This window comes from Homarus americanus, unplaced genomic scaffold, assembly GCF_018991925.1.
Source record: "Homarus americanus isolate GMGI-L3 unplaced genomic scaffold, GMGI_Hamer_2.0 scaffold52512, whole genome shotgun sequence".
NCBI lineage: Eukaryota > Metazoa > Arthropoda > Malacostraca > Decapoda > Nephropidae > Homarus > Homarus americanus.
In genome coordinates this window covers 17654551-17678344 of record NW_024735442.1, presented here as the reverse complement: position 1 = coordinate 17678344, position 23794 = coordinate 17654551, and the positions used below count along the sequence as shown (strand labels likewise).

The window sequence follows — 23794 nt, the reverse complement described above, 5'->3', positions numbered from 1 at the left end:
TTTAAAACTCGGGTTGAAACTCGAGGACCCTCTTCAAGGGAAGATGTTTAATAATACGGGCGTGAATATCTTGGTCGTGATACAGGAGAGGTGACAGGATTTTTGTTGGTGACTGTACATTCAAGTCGATGAGAATCCAAGCACATGGGTTGGTTCTAGTTATCGTAATATCGGTATAAAGTTATCAAGTGAGGACGTTTACTTCACCACTGACGGTAAACTTAAAACATACTGAAGACGGTGTGTCCTTATACGTGTCAGTCGTAAACAATGAATTAAGGGGTCGTTTGCCTGTTACTCTGACAGTCAATCTCTAATGCGTGTTTCTTGTGTTGTAAACATCGTAATACAACTCTATGGATACCGTGTAACATTGTACCAGAGGCTGACTGGTGTGTTTCGCTATGTGACTATGAAACTGTATCTGGTGTACGTTGGCCTGCTGTGTGTATGTCCGGTTACAAGGCTTGTATATGTGTGTCCGGATACAAGGCCAGTGTATGTGTCCGGTTACAAGGCCCGTGTATGTGTGCCCGGTTACAAGGCCCGTGTATGTGTGTCCGGTTACAAGGCCCGTGTATATGTATCCGGTTACAAGGCCCGTGTATGTGTGTCCGGTTACAAGGCCCGTGTATATGTATCCGGTTACAAGGCCCATAAATGTGTCCAGTTCAAAGGTTCGTGTATATTGTCTGGTTACAAATCCCATGTATATTTGTCCGGTTATAATTCCTGGTGTATATGTGTCCGGTTATAAGGCCCATTTATGTGTCCGGTTTCAAGGCCCCATTATGTGTATCTGACCAGAAGACCCGTTTATATGTATCCTGTTATAATACCCGGTGTATATGTATCTAGTTTTAATACATGGTGTATGCAATATGTATCCCTGTTAAAGGACCGGAGCACGTTGCCTGAACATAAGAACGTAACAATGGAGGAAACTGCAGCGGGCCTATTGGCCCATACTGGGCAGTCCCGTTTACACCCAACCCCTATCGCTCATTTATCCATCCAACTTATATTTGAAGCTATCTAGCGAATTCGAGCTAAAGATGATGTTTGATAACTTGTTCCACTCATCCACTACTCTATTTCCAAACTAATGTTTACTTATCTCGCGCCTAAATCTAAATTTGTTTAATTTATAATCATCGCTACGAGCTCGCTCCTGACTGGACAGTTTGAGTACCTTTGTTGTATTACATTTGTTTAGCCCTGATTTCCATTTATACACCTCGATCATATCGCCCCTCACTCTACGTCTCTCGAGGGAGTGCAAATTAAGATGCTTTAACCTGTCTCTGCACTCAAGGTTCCTAATGCCCGAGATTAGTCTTGTCATTCCCCTCTGAATTCTTTCTAGGGATTCTATATCCATTCTGTAGTACGGTGACCAGAACTGAACCGTTTAGTCCAAGTGAGGTTTCACAAGCGCAAGATTTAGTTTTAGGATGACCTTACTATTTTTGTAACTTACTCTCCTTTGTATGAACCCAAGTACTTTGTTAGCCTTCTTTCGAGCAAATCCATATTGTTGTCTTGGTTTATTCCTAAGTCTTTCTCACAGTCGGATTTCTCTATAACATCGTTGTTTATCTGGTTTCTCTGTTTACATCTCCTAGACTATGTATTTTACATTTTTCCACATTAAATTCCATCTGCCATTTTTAGACCATGCGAATTTTTTTTTTAGATCTTACTGTATTTTTGAAGAATCCTCGTCAAATTTAATTACATGCTCTATTTTATTGTCGTCAGCAAATTTACTTTTGTTGCTATCTACACCCATATTTATGTTGTTTATGTATATAATAAATAGTAATGGTCCAAGTATTGAGCCTTGGGACACTCCACTTGTGACGTTACCCCAATCGGATTTAGTGTCGTTAATGCTTACCTGCCGTTTCCTGTCCTGTAGCCACGCACTAATCCATTTTAGAATATCTCCTCTAATTCCATGAGCCTCCACTTTTCGCATTAGTCTTTCGTGGGGGACTCTGTCGAAGGCTTTGCTAAAGTCGAGGAATACTATAATACATAATCGTGACCGTCATCCACTGATTCGAAAACAGTTGAAAGAATGTTAATAGATTTGTCAGACATGAACTCCCACTTGTGAAACCATGTTTGGAATCATTGATCAAATTGTGGGCATGCTAAGCTCTTCCTTGCAGTCTTTTAATACTCTGGCAAATATCTTATCAGGACCTGGTGAATTATTCGGCTTTAGTTTGTCTATTTGCTTACTACATCGTTACTAGTCACTACTATCTCGCTTAATCTATTTTCTTCACTATCTCTGTACATAGTCAGTGCCTTGGGTATCATGTTTAAATTTTCGGTGGTGAAAACTATTGAAAAATATCTGTTCAGGTTATTGCTCATTTCTCCGTCGTTTATCCGTTAGGTCGCCGGTATCTTTCTGTATTGGTCCAATCTTGTTTCGTGTTTTAGTTTGATACATTTGGAAGAATCCCTTGGGGTTTGTCTCCACCTCCCTTGCTACCTTCAGTTCATTATTCCTCTTTGCTTTACTTATCTCGGTCTTAACCCTACTGGCCAATAACTTATAATAATCTCGGAGGTAAACTTCACGATTTATTCTCCTACCTATACAAGGGGTTGTCTTTCTTTGTCCAATAATATTTTTTAAATAATTGTTTATTCATTTGGGGTCAGTGTTATTTGATCTGTGTTTTCTGTTTGGTATATTCTGCCTTTGTGCATTAAGTAACTCATTATTTAAATTGTTGTGGAACTCGTCAATCTCAAATCTCGTGATCAGATCATCCTCAACCGTCATATTTTGTGAGGTTATCGTTGTCGGTACACCAGGTACATTGTGTGAGGTCACCTCGCATGAGGTTATGTAATTCACCCTCAAACGTAATACTCATTCTCTCAGGTGTCTTTTCAACCTACCAAAGTTTGTCCCTCTGAAATATGGGACTTTAATGGGATTTTCCTTGCGTCTGACATTAAGTTCTACTTCAAATTTCACTTTTTTTGTGAGCGCTGTTAGCTATTTCGATCCCTACCTCGACTCTACTAATGACTCGAGGTTTTCTCTGTTTGACAGAACTAAATCTAGTATATTATTACCCCGGGCTGGTTCGGATGTATGTTGACTTAGGAAACAGTTCTGAACTGTTTCAAGAAAATCCGCTGATCCTGAGTTACCCATAAGGTCGGTCCAGTCGCTCAGTTGTGTTCTGACCTCGCTAGAGGAAAGGTCACGGCAGACTTAGCTCCCGGGGATAAATTGTCGGTAATGGCTAGTGCTACTTGTGAACAGGGCTGTGCCCTTCTGAGGGCCGAGGTCAAAGAAAAAAACTTGAAGTTAAAGGAAATGATAGCGAGGATGAAGGAAAAAGACACGAGACAAAGAAAGCCCGTGTATGACGAAAAATCAGGCGAATGGAAGGTTATGAGGAGAAGAACGACCAAATTGGAAGTGAGAAAAGACACCAAGGAAACGACAACAGCCAAGTGTAAAAACTCTTTTAGTCCTTTGATAGACGAATTGGTTGTTAGCATAGTCAGGGACAGGGCTGAGAGGGACTGTACGAAAACCTTAATTGTTGGCGATTCCCAGGTACGGTACCTGGACAGAGCTTTTTGTGGTAGAAATAAAAATAGGATGAAGGTGTGTTTACCAGGAGCTGGGGTGGGGGATATAGTTGACAGGATGGACAATATCTTGTCTGGTAATGGGAACAAACCCAGTATCTGCCTTAGTGCAGGAGGCAATGATAGTAGTGACTGGTAACGACGTTAGTAAGCAAATAGACAAGTTAAAGCCTCATATGTCGTCAGGTCCCGATGAGATATTTGCCAGAGTATTAAAGGAATGCAAGGAAGAGCTTAGTGTGCCCTTAGCAAAATTGTTTAATATGTCCTTAAAAATGGGTGTAGTACCAAAACCTTGGAGGATAGCGAATGTAATACCAATTTTCAAGAAGGGAGATAGATCACTCTCCTCTAACTACCGTCCAATCAGCTTAACATCAATTGCAGGCAAATTACTGGACGCAATAATTTCAAACTTTATTTGAAATCACCCGGAGAAGCACAAGTTGATCAACGATTCCCAACATGGTTTCACAAGAGGGCGTTCATATCTAACTAATCTATTAACATTCTTTTCAGCTGTTTTCGAATCAGTGGACGAGGGGCACGACTATGATTTGGTATATCTTGACTTTAGCAAAGCCTTCGACACAGCCCCCCACGAAAGACTATTAAGAAAAGTGGAGGCTCATGGCATTGTTGGAGATATTCTAAAATGGATTAGTGCGTGGTTACAGGACAGAAAACAGAGAGTGAGCATTAATGGCGGCACTATATCCGATTGGAGTAACGTCACAAGTGGAGTACCCCAAGGCTCAGTACTTGGTACCATTATTATTTATTATACATAAACGCCACAGATATCGTCGTAGACAGCAACCTAAGTAAATTTGCTGATGACACTAAAATAGGGCGTGTAATTAAATCCGACGAGGACTCTGCAAAACTACAGGAAGATCTAAACAAATTTTTCTTATGGTCTGAAAAATGGTAGATGAAATTCAATGTGGACAAATGTAAAGTACTTAGTCTAGGTCTCTAGGATTTTAAAACAGAGAAACCAGATATCAGATGAACAACAATGTTATAGAGAAATCCGAATGTGAAAAAGATTTAGGAGTAATGATAAGTAGGAATCTTAAGCCTAGTAAACAATGTGTATTTGCTCGAAACAAGGCTAATGAAGTACTTGGGTTCATACCAAGGAGTGTTAGTTACAAAACTAGAAAGGTCATCCTAAAACTATATTTTGCTCTTGTGAGACCCCACTTGGATTACGCAGTTCAATTCTGGTCACCGTATTACAGAATGGATATAGAATCCCTAGAAAGAATTAAGAGGAGAATGACAAGACTAGTCCCGGGCATTAGGAACCTCGAGTACAGAGACAGGTTAAAGCATTTTAATTTGCACTCCCTCGAGAGACGTAGAGTGAGGGGCGATGTGATAGAGGTGTATAAATGGAAGTCAGGACTAGACAAAGGTGACATAACAAAGGTACTCAAACTATCCAACCAGGAGCGAACTCGTAACAATGGTTTTAAATTAGACAAATTTAGATTTAGGCGCGAGATAGGTAAACATTGGTTTGGAAATAGAGTAGTGGATGAATGCAACAAGTTAAGAAACATTATTATTGACTCGAATACGATAGATAGCTTCAAAAATAGGTTGGATGGATATATGAGCAATAGGGGTTGGGTTTAAATGGGACTGCCCAGTATGGGCCAATAGGCCTGCTGCAGTTTCCTCCATTCTTATGTTCTTATGTCTATTTGACTAAAGTTAAAGTCTCCTATTGTACAGACTTGGTTATATCTGGATGCCCTGCACATTTCATCCCAAATAAGTTGCTCATTAACTCTATCGAGATTTGGAGGTCCATATATTACTCCTATGATTAATTTTTCCCTACCGTCGGTTAATTCTAACCAGATTGTTTCTGTATTCAGTTCAGTCTTTATATTCAGTTCAATTTTTCCTTATTGATTACACACTTCACATTATCCCGGACATAGATTGCTACCCCGCCTCCTTTCCTAATCTGCCTATGGGTATGGAATAATTTGTAACCTTTAATTTGGTATTCGACATGTAGCTCACTTCACCCTAAGTTTATATACGTTTCGGTGAATGCTATTATATCGATTTTTCGGTACATACCAACACCCTGATTTCATCCATTTTATTTCTCATATCTCTATCGTTTGCGTAGTAGATATTTAAGTTAGTCGTGATCTAAGTCCTCCTTGTGTCGCGTTTAGGCTTTAACGCCCTGCCTAATTTTGCTTTGTCATCATTCCTAACACCATTTGTCTGAAACCTTTCAATTTGTTTACCCGCACCCACTGCAGTCTCCTCGATCCCCGTGCTCACATGTTACCCTAGCAGTTTAAAGATTTTGACATCTTTTGAACTGCTCTCTCGAGAGAGCCAACTAGGGTTGCCACTCCATCCCCAGACAAATGTACCCCATCCTCAGCATAAAGGTCCCTTCTGCCGTAAAAGTTGTCCCAGTTGTCAATGAATGGGACTGATATTGACTTGCAATATCTGTCAAGATGGCCGTTGACGCCAACTGCCCTTGACAACCATTTATTGTCAACTGCTCCTCTAGGCAGGACACCCAATATGATAGGGATCCTTCCCTTCATCCTAATACGTTCGATAGCTGCCTTCAACTTATCAAGGAGCTACTCACTCCTACACCGGCCAATATCATTACCTCCTGCACTGAGGCAGATAATGGGTTTGTTCCCTTTACCAGACAAGATATTGTCCATCCTGTCAACTATATCCCCCACCCCAGCTCCTGGCAAACACACTCGCATCCTATTTCTATTTTTGACACTAAAAGCTCGATCCAGGGACCGTACCTGGGAATCACCAACAATTAAATTTTTCGTAACTTCCTTGTCAGCCTTGTCCTTGACTATGTTCCCGTCCAATTCGTGTATTAACGGACTAAAAAACGTAGTACATTTAGCTGCATTCGTTTCCTCGTCTTTCTTCACTACAAGTTTGGTCGTTCCTCTCCTCACAATCTTCCATTTGCCTGTGTTTTCTTCAGACTCTCCCTGCCTCGTGTCTTCCTCCTTCATCCTCGTAATCATATTAATTTCAAGTTTTCGTCCTTGACCTTCACTAACTCGGCCCTCAGAAGGACATACAACTGTTCACAGCTAACACTAGCCACGTGGCTTCGGTTAAGTCTGGGTGTGAGGATTCTGGTAGATGGATCCGGGTACTTGGGTCCGGTTCTGTGTACTGTACTTGGGGTCCAGTTTTGGGTATTAAAGTTCTCTCCTCAGAACCCGATTATCGACTGCTCTCTCGCCTGCTATTCCGATAATGGGTTTTACCGATATATTGACTTATTTTATTATTAATTCATTGGTGTTTGGCAAGAGTAACAAAGAAATATATTTGGCTAAGGATAGATAATTCGATTCATATTGTAAGGTTCGGGAGACTTAAGCTACAGCTGCTTGTACTCTTAGCAGATTTTGATTGTCAAGTTCAGTGCCATAATTGTTTCCTTTTTAGGTTCTTTATACGTCTCGTTCCCTCTTCTTGCTTTTCGTTAACTTCTTGAGTATGATGACTTAATTCCTTGAATACTAGATTTTATTCCTTTAGTACGATGATTTATTAATTCCTTGAGTACGATGACTTAATTCCTTGAGAATGGTGACTTAATTCCTTGAATATGATGATTCTATTCCTTCAGTGCAATGACTTAACTCTTGAGTATGATGACTTAACTCCTTGACTACATTGACTTAACTTCTTGAGTACAATGACACTCAAAGGGTTTAAGTCACCGTACTGAAGGGCTTAAGATGTTGTACTCCGCAAACTGATAAAAAGCACACAGTTTCACCTTTTGTCTTATGTCATATTGGATGTCTATCCCAAGTTATAATGGCTTGTGTGTGTGTGTGTGTGTGTGTGTGTGTGTGTGTGTGTGTGTGTGTGTGTGTGTATGTGTGTGTGTAGTCACACAGAGGGTGGTGAAATGTGTCTAGAGTGGCAGAATTATGTTACTGTTAAGGTACAAGCACTGCTTGCTCCCTCTCGCTTTCAGCTGCTGCTGCTGGCTAGCCCTCGTGGCGAACAGGGAATCAACTTGAATAAGTCTTCCCCTGCCAGTACACAGCCTCCTCACCATCAGGAATCCTGCTCTGCCTCCTCGTGGCAACACACGGTGACTGGGTGCCTCATGGGCCCAGGCAAGATCAGCAGGGGATCTCGGAGTAGCAGTGGGCCCCAGAGGGACGGCTCATAGTCCCACTGGCATGTGGATACGTCCTGGCGCCTACCAACCACCGCCCCGCTGCCTTGAGCATTAACCTTGGTAGGTATAAACTACGGGAGTAAACCCCTAACGATAAATCTGCGGTGGAGCCCTGCATCAGGGAGACATGCTTACAGAGCTCCAACAAGACCCCAATGGCAGTGTAGGCGAAAGAGGTGACCACGATGGAAATCCAACGACTACACCGGCGGAGGAAGGCAATGCCTGATGGACAGGCTACTACGTAAGGCGAAACCCAGCAAACTGGGCTGTCGGCAGTCCATTGCGACTCTCCCTCTCCCCAGTCGTTGCAACACTTGCACCACTGGATCAGGAAAAGGGAGAACCAAGATGTGTGGTTGCAGCCTGCGCTCCTGCCTCACCACATAAATCAACTCACGTACAGCCATCATCCAGTTCATCATACCTCTCATCATCATCAAAACCCCTATACTCCCAAAAGTCCTATGGCGACGGACGAGTGGCGACGGGGACAAGTAGAGATGACTGCCGGGAGTCTTTTGTCACAACTCTGCACATGGGCGGCACAGATAAGTTGGTCGTTTCTGCACAGGGATCTAAGCAGCAGTGCAATCCGGTCCTGTCTGTGCAACTGAGCAGGCCTTTCAGGGAGCAGCTCTGCTCACCCCCCATGGGGAGGGGGCTAGAAAAGGTGCCCTAAACATAGCCTGCCTAAAAACCAAACCTGACTGGGCAACCGCACCCAGTAAGGTCATCCTTATGCTGTCGAAAACACATCCAAAATCACAGATCCAAACAAAAACAAAAGATACAACCTCTTATGGTCGCTGCATGGATACTGGCACAAATGCGCATCCTGAAAGAACTGCCCTTGTAACAAAAGAGCTGCATAGGTATAACATCGACATAGCTGAAGGTTCCAAGTGTTCCCTGAAGAATGCAGTGATGGGTAGGGAAACACCGGGTAACACTGAAGTCCGTTTATTAAAGGATAGGAGAAATACAAGTGGTGACTAGCGTGTGCCATGCACGGCCCACGGAGTCGGACTGAGACTGCCTTGCCATATGGCAGCCTCGGGGCAATGTTGCCACATAACACGTGCAGTGTTGCCACGTAATTATATACATAGATGCTACTCGGCACAGTAGCTTATATACAAGGTTGCTACTCGGCACAGTAGCTTATATACAAGGTTGCTACTCGGCACAGTAGCTTAGATACATGACCTACAATAGCAGCCATCAGTGAGTCCCGGCTCACAGATGAGGGCCAACTCACAAAACGGGGGTCTGGCTACACCTTCTGGAAAGGTAAAACCTGCTGCGGAGAGAAACCGCATTTATGGAGTTGGCTTTGCCATCCGCCAACGCATCCTACACAGGCTAATTGAAATGCCTATTGGGATCAACGAGCGCCTCATGACGCTTCGAGTCCCACTGAATCGCTCACGTAATGCCTTCTTCATCAGTGCATACGCCCCAACACTGGATGCAGAGGATGACATCAAGGAGGCCTTTTATGCCGACCTCGACAGAGTCTTAACTTTTATCCCAAGAGAAGACAAGGTTGTGCTCCTTGGCGACTTCACTACCAGAGTTGGCAGAAATGCTAATATTTGGCAGGGAATCATAGGGAGAAATGGACTAAGCAAGTGTAATCCCAACGGCCTACTCCTCCTCAGCAAGTGTGCTGTACACAACCTCACTATCACCAATCCCTTGTTTAGGCAGGCCGACAAGTTCAAGGGTTTGTGGCAACACCCACGATCCAAACACTGGCTCAGACCACTGTGACACTGATCATCGACTTTTCAGACCTAAGCTCTCACTTCACGCCGCCCCAAAACAGCGAAGGCAGCAAGCCTCCAGAAGAGGTATTAATACTAAGCGTCTAGAGGATCCATCGGTAGCACATGCTGTCAGAGAGCAGCTCGAACATGGGCTTATAAACAATCCAACAGCAAACAACGTGAATCCCAGTGCCGAATGGGATACCCTTAATACTGTTATGACAAAAACCTGCAGAGACCCTCGGCCAGTTCAAAAGAATACACCAGGATTGGTTTGATAAAAATGACCCGGCAAACAAGGGAGACCGGTTAGACTGTGGCAACTACCGTGGGATCTCGTTGCTCTCCGTAGCTGGCAAGATTATCGCCCGAGTCGTCCTAAACAGACTTCTTTCTGAGGCAGAAACTTCCTCCCTGAATCTCAATGTGGTTTTAGACCATCACGTGGAACCACTGACATGAACTTTGCTGCCCGCCAGATACAGGAAAAGTGCAGAGAACAGCGTCGTGACCTGTACGTGGCTTTCATCGACCTAACATAGGCTTTCGACTCGGTTAACAGGGAAGGCCTCTGGTGGACCCTCAGCCGTTTTGTCTGCCCACCAAAATTCATCGCCATTGTGAGGCAACTCCACGATGGAGTGAACAGCAGTGTCCTGCACTACGGCACCCAGTCAGAGTTCTTCCCTATCCAAACAGGGGTTAAACAAGGGTGTGTACTGCCACCAACTCTCTTTTCCATCTTCTTGGCTGCCTTCCTTACTCATGCCAGTGCCAATTTAGCCAGGGGGGTGGACATCAAGTATCGGGTGAAGGGGGGGTCTTTTCAACATAAGACGACTCCAGGCGAGAACAAAGGAGTCGGCAGCTTCCATTACTGAACTTCAGTATGCAGACGACCTAACTCTTGTTGCTCACACTGAACACGACCTACAGGAGATCCTGAACACTTACGCAGACGCGTATGAACACTCCGGCCTTGAGGTGAATGTATGTAAGACTCAGATTCTCTTTCAACTTGCCCCTGGTTCAGACACACCTCCACCATCCTTCCAGCTTAACGGTACTACCCTCTCTAATGTTGCCCACTTTCGGTATCTCGGCTCCCACCTGTCCACCACCGCAGACATAGATGAAGAGATTCAGCATAGGATCAGATGTGCATCTGTAGGGAGCTGAAATTATCTACAAAACTGCACGTATATCGAGCAGTGGTCCTCCTCACCCTGCTATATGGCAGCGAGACATAGGTCACATACAGGAGGCACCTCAAGGCACTTTAAAACTTTCACCAACGTAGTTTACGTTCCATCCTCCGAGTTCGCTGGGAAGACAAGAGAACAAATGCCAGTATTCTTGCTGACACCAACTGTAGGAGCATCGAAGCTACCATTATCCATGAACAACTGCGTTGGAATGGCCCTGTTACCCGCATGGACGACAATAGACTGTCAAAGCAACTACTTTACAGTCACCTAACGAATAGTAAACGTAACGCCGGCGGGCAATTGAAAGGTATACGGATAGTCTTAAGACAAACCTAAAAAAGTGCCAAATCGACCCTCTCACCTAGGAGTCGATTACTCCACATCGTAACGCTTGAAGGAGCACCACACGAGAACGTGTCAATACTTTCGAGATAGCCCGACTGCAAGCCGAGGCAGTCAAGGGGCAACGCCTTAAAGACGCCGCCACCGCCCCTCCCGCAGTAGATGGAACCCTCTACATGAGCAACGAATGTGAACGATGCTGCGGGTCCCGTATCGGTCTCTTTAGTCACCTAAGAACTCACTAACCTAGGTGACATCCCTATTACCTCATATCATTGTATTATAGCTGGATGATCGTCATACTCGATTCCGAGTGACAGCAAAGTAGTAGTAGTGTGTGTGTACGTACGTGTGTGTGTGTGTGTGTGTGTGTGTGCGCGTGCGTGCGTGTGTGTGTGTGTACGTGTGTGTGTGTGTGTGTGTGTGTGTGTGTGTGTGTGTGTGTGTGTGTGTGTGTGTGTGTGTGTGTGTGTGTGTGTGTGTACACATGTGTGTGTGTGTGTGTGTACATGTGTGTGTACGTGCGTGTGTGTGTGTCGGGCAGGAGAGGACATCTTAAACGGGATGAACACCATTAATAGGACAAGTATTAGCAATCGATACTCACATACCTGCAGTCATGAACCGTTACTAAGGCAAGGGGGAGTGATGGAGGCTGGTAGGGAGAAAAGGAGGAAGGAGGGATGATGAAGTATGGTAAGGGAGATGGAGGAGGTAGGGCAAGGGAGATGAAGGAGGAAGGGCGAGGGAGATAAAGGTGGGAGGGTGAGAGAGATGAAAGAGATAGGGTAAGGGAGATGGGAGAGGTAGGGTAAGGGAAATGGAGGTGGGGGTGAGGGAGAAGGGCGAGAGAGCAGTTAGAACTATACACAGGAGTCATCCTGGAATCACTCACAGAAGCAGTAATGGCATTACTCTATGGACTGAAGTAAGTCGTACTACTGGCATCTTTAGTAAACTGATGATCAAAGAAACTTTCCCAGAAACGTTTGCCAAAAAGTAGCTTATAAAGACTCCAGGGCTAAGAATAAAGAGGGTTACCAAGTTCCCTGTAAAGACCAGAGGCGGCGATGAAAGCAAGCGTGAGGTCGAGAAAGACTGATTGTGATTTTTTCTTTAGATATGCAGCCGAGGGGGTGGCGCAGGTGACTGATGGAAGGTGTCTGCTCTTTTCCGTCACAACCAGGTCTAAGCTCTATAAACTCTAGGGTCATCCACCAACTCTACCCGAGAATTAGGCAGTGACTTTGAAGGTTATCATTTTTAACAAATTTCTTCCACTTGTCCGAGTTTATAATTATGTTAGTCAATACGTCCATAAATCTTTACTTGAATAGTCAAGAAAACTTGCGCGAAGGAATATCAAACAGTGGACCATTAAAATGTATTGATGTGTTCAGAATATGTAACAGTTCATGAAGTTCGCTAGTCAGTAAGGTATTGTATAATGCAGCGTACTGTACTCACGTCTGTCAACATTCGACCACCTACGAGCGGAAACACCAAAAATTGTATTGACGAGCGAATTTATAACAATAATTATCCCAAATAAACAGGTTTCATAATATTGAACGTGCTGTGTGATTACCTCTCAGCGTGTGGTCGTAGCAAGTCTTACGCCAAAAAAAAAGACAATTTTATCCTCGCTGGCAGAGAAAGGCAATGAGGATTGACGCTGTGTCCAAAATGTAAATAAAAACAAAAGGTAGATTCCCATCCACAACAAGTCCACTCAAGCTCACACGTAAAAAGAATTCGACATTTCAGGCCCGGACGATCTGACTCAGATTAAATGAAAGAACATTTGGGTACTAGGGACGGTGTGTACTAGGGATGGTGTATACTAGTGACGATGTGTACTCGGGACGGTGTATTCTCGGGATGATGTGTACTAGGGACAGTATATAAAAGGGACGGTGTATTCTAGGGATGATGTGTCCTAGGGACAATGTGTACTAGGGACAATGTATACTAGGGACGGTGTAAACTAGGGACGGTGTTTACTAGGAACGGTGTTTACTAGGGACGGTGTGTACTAAGCAGTGTGTACTAAGGACAGTGTGTACTAGGGACAGTGTGAACTAGGGACGGTGTATTCTAGGGACAGTGTGTACTAGGGACAGTGTGTACTAGGGACAGTGTATTCTAGGGACTGTATTCTAGGGACAGTGTGTACTAGGGACAGTGTGCACTAGGGACAGTGAACTAGGGACGGTGTATTCTAGGGACAGTGTGTACTAGGGACAGTGTGTATCTAAGATTGGTTAAGTTACTGAACGTCAGCTGAATGGTAATCGGTGTGGGGGTATCCTCTATTTTTTTATCTTTTCCAACTCTTGCATACCATCCTGCCCAACAATTACTCGCCATTTTTATTGTGATTCAAGTTTCTTGCTTTTCTGAGCTACGTCAAGTGAACGTTCACTTGCCTTTTGCCTACCGTGGCGATTTTTATGGACTATTTCGGAATTTTATGTATTCTTTTTTATGAAAAACCAAATCTTCAAGCGATGATTAGTAAACCAGAATAGAAAATACAGTTACAATTGTGCGAAAAGTATATTATATCCTGTATTTTGTCCGTGTTCTTCCCCAGACACAGTACTACCTGCAGTGTTATCAGTTCACGTAAGAGTTTCACTGCTCTGAAACGGGTCACATTGTATATTTATTGTCTGGTTACACGCACTTGCCTTACATGTTGACGGCGCCAGTGTTTTCAAAGAGGTAAAATTGTGAGTAATTTTATGACACCGATAAAAACCTTGAATATTCATGGGAAGTGCAAATTGATTATATTATGGTTATACTAATATCAAGATAAACTATAAGAGAGTTTTGCCACCCACACTCACATTCATTCCCACGCTGACACCCTCACCGATAACTACACCCACACCCATAGTCTTGAGTGGTGGCAACTCGCCGAATTGTTTTACTTATTGAAGGGTTTAAGGCTCTTTTAAAGTTCAAAGTTGGCTTGATACTGATTTTGGATCCCACGTACACACTGTAACAATCTGCTTGACACACACACACACACATTAATACATAATAGTTGTTAAGGCCCACTGGCAGTTGAGACTGTTGGAACAAATAAGTTAGATGAGGCTACTGGAACATATGAACGCCTTGCGTATTGATTCAGACTTCTTGTTCTCACACTATCGCGCGTCATATATGTGACGCAGCTCTGATAATGGTAATTATTTAATAAGTTACGACCAGCGGGTCGAGCTATTACTTCCTATCTTCCTCATAACTGTGGCCTGGTTATAGTGGTCACGTCATGTGTTTACAGGTGAAGTTTACCTCGTCACAGAGTTTTTCCCCCAAGTACAGTAAACCCTCGATAACTTTGCACATATGGGCTCTGGCCTTGCCGAGTTATCCAAAATTCCGACTTATCGAAGCACTTCCCCCTCCTACAAAAATACAACAATAAAAAAGTTATTGACCCATATATGTGTACATGTAATTACTAAATGTAAAAAAGTAACACTGACCAGCACTGCAGGTAAAGAATGAAGCCTCATAGTAGTTGACACAGATGCATGGTAGGTGATGCAGGTGGCCAGATATACCGAGATTTTCCCAGATAATTTGATATATCTTGTCATTTCCGAGTTATACAAATACATTCCGAGACCATATCCATGCCGAGTTATATGAAATTCTGAATTATCAAATACCGAGTTATCGAGGGTTTACTGTACCTAGTACAATAAGGTGTATGAGAAGGATATGCCGTACTCCCTCCTTTGCATGTATATACTGACTCCCCCACATGCATCAGCAACTTCGGCCTTTCATTACGAATACAAGTTATTCTTAGTTTAAGGTTATGGTAAAATAAGCACAGGAGGAAAATCAATAAGACGAAATACCTTCAATTCCACCCTATCTAACAGCTGGACAGAAGAGCCACCCCAGATATGAGAGCAGTAGTTAAGACGAATGAATCTCCTATAAACGTGAAGCAACTGCTCAGGAGTGTTCCCAGCTTTCGGGAGGCAGCTTTAGCAATGTTGTGGATGTGTGGCTTCCATGACATATTAGAGGAAATGGTGAGGCCTAGCATATCTATTTTAGAATTTGGCTGAATGATTGCGTCCTCTGTTTTATTACTATTGAATTTAACCAAGTTTCTACCTCCCCATTCGGAGATGCTGCACAGATCTGCATTGATAGATGGAATGATGTCAGCTCTAGAAACAGATCTAGTTTGAGAATTAGGGGGAAGGGGAAAATGTGAATAAGAGTGTAGAGTAGAATCATCAGCGTAAGAAAGGATAGAATGTCGTAGTGTGAAGTAAATCAGTGATAAAAAGAAGGACGAGAGTAGGTGAAAGAACAGAACCCTGTGGGACACCACTATTGGTAGAGAAAGAGCGAGAGATCGATCCCTCGACAATACTGCCTTAGATTGGTTCTCAAGGAAGCTAGAAATTAGAGAACAAAGTGGGGGAGAGAAACCATAAGAGGGAAGTTTAGAAAGCAAAGACTTGTGCCATACCCTGTCAAATGCTAGGGACTGTCAATTGATTGAAAATGTCTAAAGGATGGTCACCAGATTGGTGCCTGCTCTACGGAACCTCAGTTATCCAGAGAGATTGGAGCGCCTGCAATTACCTCGCTTATACTACAGACGCAAACGGGCGAGGGGCGACCTAATCGAAGTGTATACAGTAAACCTCTCAGTCGTCACAGCTCAAGGTTGAAGAAGACACGAGTCCAGAAAACTGCGAGGGCAATTTTTTTTGGAGTGAGAATTGTGAACTCATGGAACAATCTGCCAGAGAGATTGTGATGGTACCGAGTGTAAGCTCATCCACTGCCAGACTTGGCCAACACTGGAGCAAGTTCTGATTTATTCAGCAGCCATTGCATGCCCAGTATCTGCCTACAGTGCGTATCAGAGACATGACCGATCAGTGGCGAAGAGAATAAAAGTATCACTAGTAAACAAAAAAAACAAATAACAATTATTTATTGATTTTTAATAATACTTGAGCTTGAACTAATTTCTGACATTCTTGGCAAGAAGTTTTTCAATAAAAGTACTTTTCCACTATGACCCCTACCATGCAAGTCTCACTTACTCAAAGTTCATCATTATTTATGCCCTATTTTATCTTTCCATACACATACAAGTTGCTATTCGTTAAATGTAAGAATTGCATCCATCTCTTATTCTACAACTAAATAGTGCATTTCCATTTTATCAATGTTTTTAGGCAGGTCTAGCCTGACTATTGTATTTAGTAGGTCTTTGTGTGGGGATATTGGCTTTCCAAGGAAACTTTATGTGCACCTCCCCTAATCCATTAAAAAAAAATACTCCTCCTGTATTGTGGGCAGGTATTGGCAATACATCAGAGGAGTTGGGATATCGTCGTGAGGTGTTTGGCACCAACGTGATCCCCCCTAAAGCTCCGGCGTCCTTCTTGCGGCTGGTGATTGAGGCACTCAAAGACACGACACTCATTGTCCTACAAGTGGCTGCTGTCATCAGCATCGTCCTCTCTTTCTTCCATACTGAAGAGAGTGCTTTGGGTGAGTTCTCAACTTTTCTTGATTATGGGTACTCTACGGGTAAAGTGTGTTGAAATGGTGAATCTTTTAACTCTGATCTACTTAGTAGACTCATGTTATGCATGCATTAAAACGTTTTGTTGTTTAACTAAAAGAAAATACCTTAGACATCTTGTTCTTCTCTAAATGTCGCCCCTGACCAAATACTTGTATACCTCACCACCATAATGGTACTACTGTAAGATCTTGCTGCGTGTTTCATTGTGATTACAGCACAAATATTTTTGAGACACATCTTTCTTCTTTCATATTTTTGAAAAGTGTTTCTCCCTTTTCTGTCTCACCGCTGTGCTTATGTAATGCAGTAATCCCAAAGTTACCAGTATACAGAATGTGGTAGTTAACCTGTGTCATCCCTTGTTGCAACCAGAGGACAGTTCTGCGATGGATCCCTCCATGTTGATTGTTGGTGAGTGTGTTCTGCTTAGTTTTACCCTGCTTTTAGATGATTCTATTTGCTACAGTCAGGTTCTACCAATTTTCATCTGTACTTCTTTGTTCATACAAACTCGATCCTGTTACTGCCTGTTTCCACTTTTCCTTTCTTTTCCTACCATCCTGCTGCAGGATCTCTTTTGGCTGATACCCAGAGCTTCCACTATGCTTTGAATTTACAAATATTTGCCATGGCTTTTTTCTTGATTGGTTGGATGTTAAAATTTGTTGTTGATTCCATATTATCCTCCAGAACTCTATTAATATGCATCACTTCTACATAATATAAACATTACTTTTCGACATATAATATTTGTTTGATCCTCATAATAGCTGGCTCCACCATGGAGATAATCCATGTTTAGGATACTGGCACTGCTTCAATTACACTAGGGTTAACAAAGCCCTAGGAAATACTAATGTTCCTCATTAGATAATTGTGAAGTATACTTCAGTTAATTTAAATTACATGTTAACATTTATTATAATCATGCCATAACACTGTATGTGGGTGTGAGTGAGTGTGGATATGTCAATACTGTGTGAGGGCATTAGGACGCTGGTGTGAAGATGGGTAAATGAGGATTTATTGCCCTGAAGAAGTGTACATGTGTGGATATCAAGGTATATGGTGTCAGGTTGTCTCTCGTATGCTGGTAGAGTTTACTGGAAAGTCCCAGGCTGCTTCTTACTGCATCTCTCCAGCTGGAAAGTTTATTCATAAATATATTAGCTACAAGCTCATAATTCTGTATACAGTACAGCTATATTAGTGTTTATATGGTACCAATAGCAGTAATGTGGTGCCTTATAACATATATTATGAAGGGCATGGTACCCTGTAGCTTTCTGAGTGAAGATATGTCTTACAGAGTTTAGGTCAAAGATATCAAGATAAATTTTGTTTCCAGGAGAATTCCCCAATTTATCTGACCTGACCTAACCTGATAAGATTTAGATCATACCAACTTGGATTTGTAACAAAATGTACGAGTGTAGAGTGATGTGGACAGTGGTATGGTGTATGGGGTAGGTGTGTTAGTACAGAACTGTACTGTACTGTACTGGGTATAGTTGGCCCTTGGGGTGTAGGAGGGTCACTAACACTGTGTATCCCCCATAGAGGAAGAGTCAGAGCAGGCTCCACCTTGGATTGAAGGTGTGGCCATTCTGGCAGCCGTTGTAGTGGTTGTTCTCGTCACTGCCTTCAATGACTACAGGTAAGGTGGTGCCATCCTGGCCAGTAGCATGACCGACAGAAAAAAGATAATGTTACAGGGCATCACCGACCATCTGACACCAGTCATTATCATTGTTAACAATAAATCTCACAACACTATTACTGTATTCATTCATTTTTTAATAATTATACAGTTTTAGAATTAACTTCACCTTAATACAGTACAGCGCACGGTAATGCAGAGGGAACCATATATATATATATATATATATATATATATATATATATATATATATATATATATATTATATATATATATATATATATATATATATATATATATATATATTATATATATATATATATATATATATATATAAATATATATATACATATTTATTTCATTAGCCCAATAGCACGCGGACTTTTACATACAATCAACACCTCAACCCGCCAGGATTCGAACCCACGGCCCACTAGCCGGGGAACGCTAACCGCTGGACCACCAGGATACTAAAAGCAGTTCTAGACTTTGTTATATTTCACACAAAGCCTGTTCAACGAGCTTATGGCGCCGTGAACCTCTAATGGGGACTACCCGTATAACGTAGGTGGTCAGAGTAACGTATTACCAAATCCGGCTTCGAAACACGAGGTTACTTACTTACATGCTAGTATCCTGGTGGTCCAGCAGTTAGCGTTCCCCGGTCACAGTCATGGGCTAGTGGGCCGTGGGTTCGAATCCTGGCGGGTTGAGGTGTTGATTATATATAAATATGTCTTGATAAAATCACACGGGAAAAGGGAAACAACGGAGCACCTTAGCTTTCGTCTTTATTCAAGACATCTTCAGAGGCTTCTTGAATAAAGACGTAAGCTAAGGTGCTCCGTTGTTTCCCTTTTCCCGTGTGATTTTATCAAGATTTATCTTATCCACGTTTTCATTGTGGATCTATTATGATATATATATATATATATATATATATATATATATATATATATATATATATATATATATATCCTGATAACCACAAGGAAAGAAAAACACGAAGTTCCCAAGCGCTTTCGTGTAATTCACATCTTCAGGGGTGAGTACAGACTAAGTAGAAGTACAAAACAGGGTATATATATATACAGAGGAGGATGAGATCAAGCCCACAGTGGTCAGGTATAGGTAATGTCACTACTAATCTTCACAAAAGCACCGCAGCGGTAGGTAGTCAGGTCAGAGGGTAAGCTGACCCAACCTTCTCACCTGGTTGGGTCAGCTTACCCTTGGATAGGATAGCTACTTATGTATTAGGATATTTAGTATTAAGGTAATTAAATGGTGGCGATGGTGTGGCTATTGGGGGAGGCTGGAGGCCACGTTAAAAAAAAAAGTACTACATTTTCGCCCTTCCCCCAGGCCCAAAGTGGGTCAGTGACTTGTGCCTGGGTGGGCTTATCCCGTAAAAAAATAAAATAAATAAAAAGTGGCTGGAAGTATATATATATATATATATATATATATATATATATATATATATATATATATATATATATATATATATATATATATATATATATATATATAGATCATGTAGATCCACAATGAAAACGTGGATAAGATAAATCTTGATAAAATAACACAGGAGAAATAGATCGATCCCCTCCATTTCTTGATATGCTTATCAGAAGAAATGGTCATAACTATAAATTCAAAGTGTACAGAAAGCCTACACAGGTAGACAGTTTCATACTTCTTTATCGAGTCACCATGAATTTACCAAAACGTCAGTTTTTTCTGCTGTGTTTTTGTGATATTTAGTATTTGTGACCCTGAATTTATTGATGAAGAACTGAAACACATTCAGTCCATTCCACAAAAACTTGGGTACCCTTAATTGATTGTTGAACTTTGTTTTAAAAGGGCTAAAAAAAATCCTTTCATTCTACTCAAACCAGGCAAGTTCCTACATTTAAGAATATTTTGACTCTACCTTATCGCATTGAATTTGTCCAGTTAGTTAAGTCCCTTAAATTATTAAATATTAATGTTGTTTTTAAGTATTACTCTACTATTACGTGTTACTAATATATTAATCAAGAATATCCCAACCTTGAATGTAAATTGAAGTAAATGGAAGTGTTTACTGCATTCCATGTAGCAATTGTAATGGAAATTATGTGGGATTGACTGAGAAAGCAGTGCAACTCAGAATTAAACAGCACAAGTACAATATTAGAACAGCATCTGAAAGCAGTGCACTGTTCGTTCATGTAAGGAACAATAATCATCCCATAGATTGGGAAAACAGCTTAGAAGTGGAGGCACTAGCCTCCAGGAGTGGAGAGAATGTGCACTAGTGTTACTGACAGTGGCATGATTCCTAGCACTGTTTTGTCCACAGCAAAGAGCGCCAGTTCCGGGGCCTGCAGACCAGGATTGAGAACTCTCACTCCTTCTCCGTTGTCCGTTCCAGGAGTATCTTACAGGTGCCTATCACTGATATCCTCGTCGGCGACATATGCCAGGTGAGACAGCAACAAAGATATTCTAATTGGTATATTGTGTACAGTACAGTCAGTACTATGTGTTGCAGTATTTGTTTTAAGGCCACTGGCCTACGGTATGTTTTGTTGGATGAAATTGTGTTTTTCCTTTATATTTTGATGTAACTCGAGAGTGATTCCTATCTTGGAGAAATTGACTACAAGGGAGATACAATATTTACAGTATTGTATTGAGATATAATCCACCCCCACTACCAACGACAATGACTGCATAAAGTGGACAGAGCTTTGAAGTTGAGGAAAAATGTGGAGGTTAAAACATGCAAACAACTAAAGTAATCAAACAAGGAAACCTGACCTACCTTTACCAAACCTCTCTTTATTTAACTGAAGGTGGTGGCTGGTCATGTGTACATTACGTGAACATGTACTGTACAGGTAGAAGACAATAAATGTGCTTCAACAAACAGGAGAACCATCAAAGTTCTATGAATTTTCAAAACTTTATAATTGAAATACTGTGGTAAATAAAACACTTGGTTGCTACACCCAAGCTTTATTTGACTCATTTCACTACATATCTGAAATAACACAAAAGCAAATGTTGTAACAATTCAAAGAGGAAACAACAATGAACATAATATAACATGGTGGTTTTATCCCAATAATGAAATAAACTAAAATGATACTTACAATCAAGAACAGAATAATATTACAGTATTTTCCATAATGATATTTTAAAAATATCACAAATACCTCAAAACTAAACATTTGCCCCCAAAATACCGGTAAATTTTCACCTGTTGCCACTGCGAAATAGAAGTTGAAACTGTATTTCCAGTGGTTGTTGTTGTGTTATGAACGAATTTTACCTTCTTTTCTGGTGCAATTCAATTGTTTCTGAGATAAGGCTCCCTCCCATTTCAGAATCTAGAGATTTGCTATAAAAATCAAGGTAAAAAGTGTTCAAAACAACAAAAACCACCTGAAAAAACAGTTTTTAACCTAACCTAACCCGGGGGTGGGGAATCCACAGTTGTTCAATGTTCTGGGTGTGTACCACTACGTTGTTCAATGTTCTGGGTGTGTACCACTACGTTGTTCAATGTTCTGGGTGTGTACCACTACGTTGTTCAATGTTCTGGGTGTGTACCACTACGTTGTTCAATGTTCTGGGTGTGTACCACTACGTTGTTCAATGTTCTGGGTGTGTACCACTATGTTGTTCAATGTTCCGGGTGTGTACCACTACGTTGTTCAATGTTCTGGGTGTGTACCACTACGTTGTTCAATGTTCTGGGTGTGTGCCACTACGTTGTTCAATGTTCTGGGTGTGTACCACCACGTTGTTCAATGTTCTGGGTGTGTACCACTACGTTGTTCAATGTTCTGGGTGTGTACCACTACGTTGTTCAATGTTCTGGGTGTACCCACTACGTTGTTCAATGTTCTGGTGTACCACTACGTTGTTCAATGTTCTGGGTGTGTACCACTACGTTGTTCAATGTTCTGGGTGTGTACCACTACGTTGTTCAATGTTCTGGGTGTGTACCACTATGTTGTTCAATGTTCCGGGTGTGTACCACTACGTTGTTCAATGTTCTGGGTGTGTACCACTACGTTGTTCGATGTTCTGGGTGTGTACCACTACGTTGTTCAATGTTCCGGGTGTGTACCACTACGTTTGTTCAATGTTCTGGGTGTGTACCACTACGTTGTTCAATGTTCTGGGTGTGTACCACTACGTTGTTCAATGTTCTGGGTGTGTACCACTACGTTTGTTCAATGTTCTGGGTGTGTACCTACGTTGTTCAATGTTCTGGGTGTGTGTACCACTACGTTGTTCAATGTTCTGGGTGTGTACCACTACGTTGTTCAATGTTCTGGGTGTGTACCCACCAATTGTTGTTATGTTCTGTATGTGTACCACTACGTTGTTCAATGTTCTGGGTGTGTACACTACGTTGTTCAATGTTCTGGGTGTGTACCACTACGTTGTTCAATGTTCTGGTGTGTACCACTACGTTTGTTCAATGTTCTACGTTGTTCAATGTTCTGGGTGTGTACCACTACGTTGTTCAATGTTCTGGGTGTGTACCACCACGTTTGTTCAATGTTCTGGGTGTGTACCACCGTTGTTCAATGTTCTGTGTGTACTACGTTGTTCAATGTTCTGGGTGTGTACCACTACGTTGTTCAATGTTCTGGGTGTGTACCACTATGTTGTTCAATGTTCTGGGTGTGTACCACTACGTTGTTCAATGTTCTGGGTGTGTACCACTACGTTGTTCGATGTTCTGGGTGTGTACCACTACGTTGTTCAATGTTCCGGGTGTGTACCACTAATGTTCCGGGTGTGTACGTTGTTCACTGGGTGTGTACCACGTTGTTCGATGTTCATGTTCTGGGTGTGTACCACTACGTTGTTCAATGTTCTGGGTGTGTACCACTATCGTTGTTCAATGTTCTGGGTGTGTACCACTACGTTGTTCGATGTTTGTGTACCACTACGTTGTTCAATGTTCTGGGTGTGTACCACTATGTTGTTCAATGTTCTGGGTGTGTACCACTACGTTGTTCAGTGTTCTGGGTGTGTACCACGATGTTCTGGGTGTGTACCACTACGTTGTTCAATGTTCTGGGTGTGTACCACTACGTTGTTCAATGTTCTGGGTGTGTACCACTATGTTGTTCAATGTTCCGGGTGTGTACCACTACGTTGTTCAATGTTCCGGGTGTGTACCACTACGTTGTTCAATGTTCCGGGTGTGTACCACTACGTTGTTCAATGTTCTGGGTGTGTACCACTATGTTGTTCGATGTTCCGGGTGTGTACCACTACGTTGTTCGATGTTCCGGGTGTGTACCACTACGTTGTTCAATGTTCTGGGTGTGT

General features: G+C 42.1%; 1 protein-coding gene across 3 annotated transcripts in view; it reads left to right on the top strand.

Moving 5' to 3' along the window:
• Positions 1 to 23794, top strand: part of LOC121871103 (plasma membrane calcium-transporting ATPase 3-like) — a 135387-nt gene that overhangs the window by 8729 nt on the left and 102864 nt on the right. For 2 of the 3 annotated variants that reach the window (XM_042373251.1, XM_042373253.1), the window contains exons 3-6: positions 16554 to 16748; positions 17158 to 17196; positions 18346 to 18442; positions 20796 to 20919. In XM_042373251.1, the coding sequence (XP_042229185.1) occupies positions 16554 to 16748; positions 17158 to 17196; positions 18346 to 18442; positions 20796 to 20919 (455 nt within the window). The remainder of the gene's footprint in view (positions 1 to 16553; positions 16749 to 17157; positions 17197 to 18345; positions 18443 to 20795; positions 20920 to 23794) is intronic. The other variant, XM_042373252.1, reaches the window with a different exon arrangement.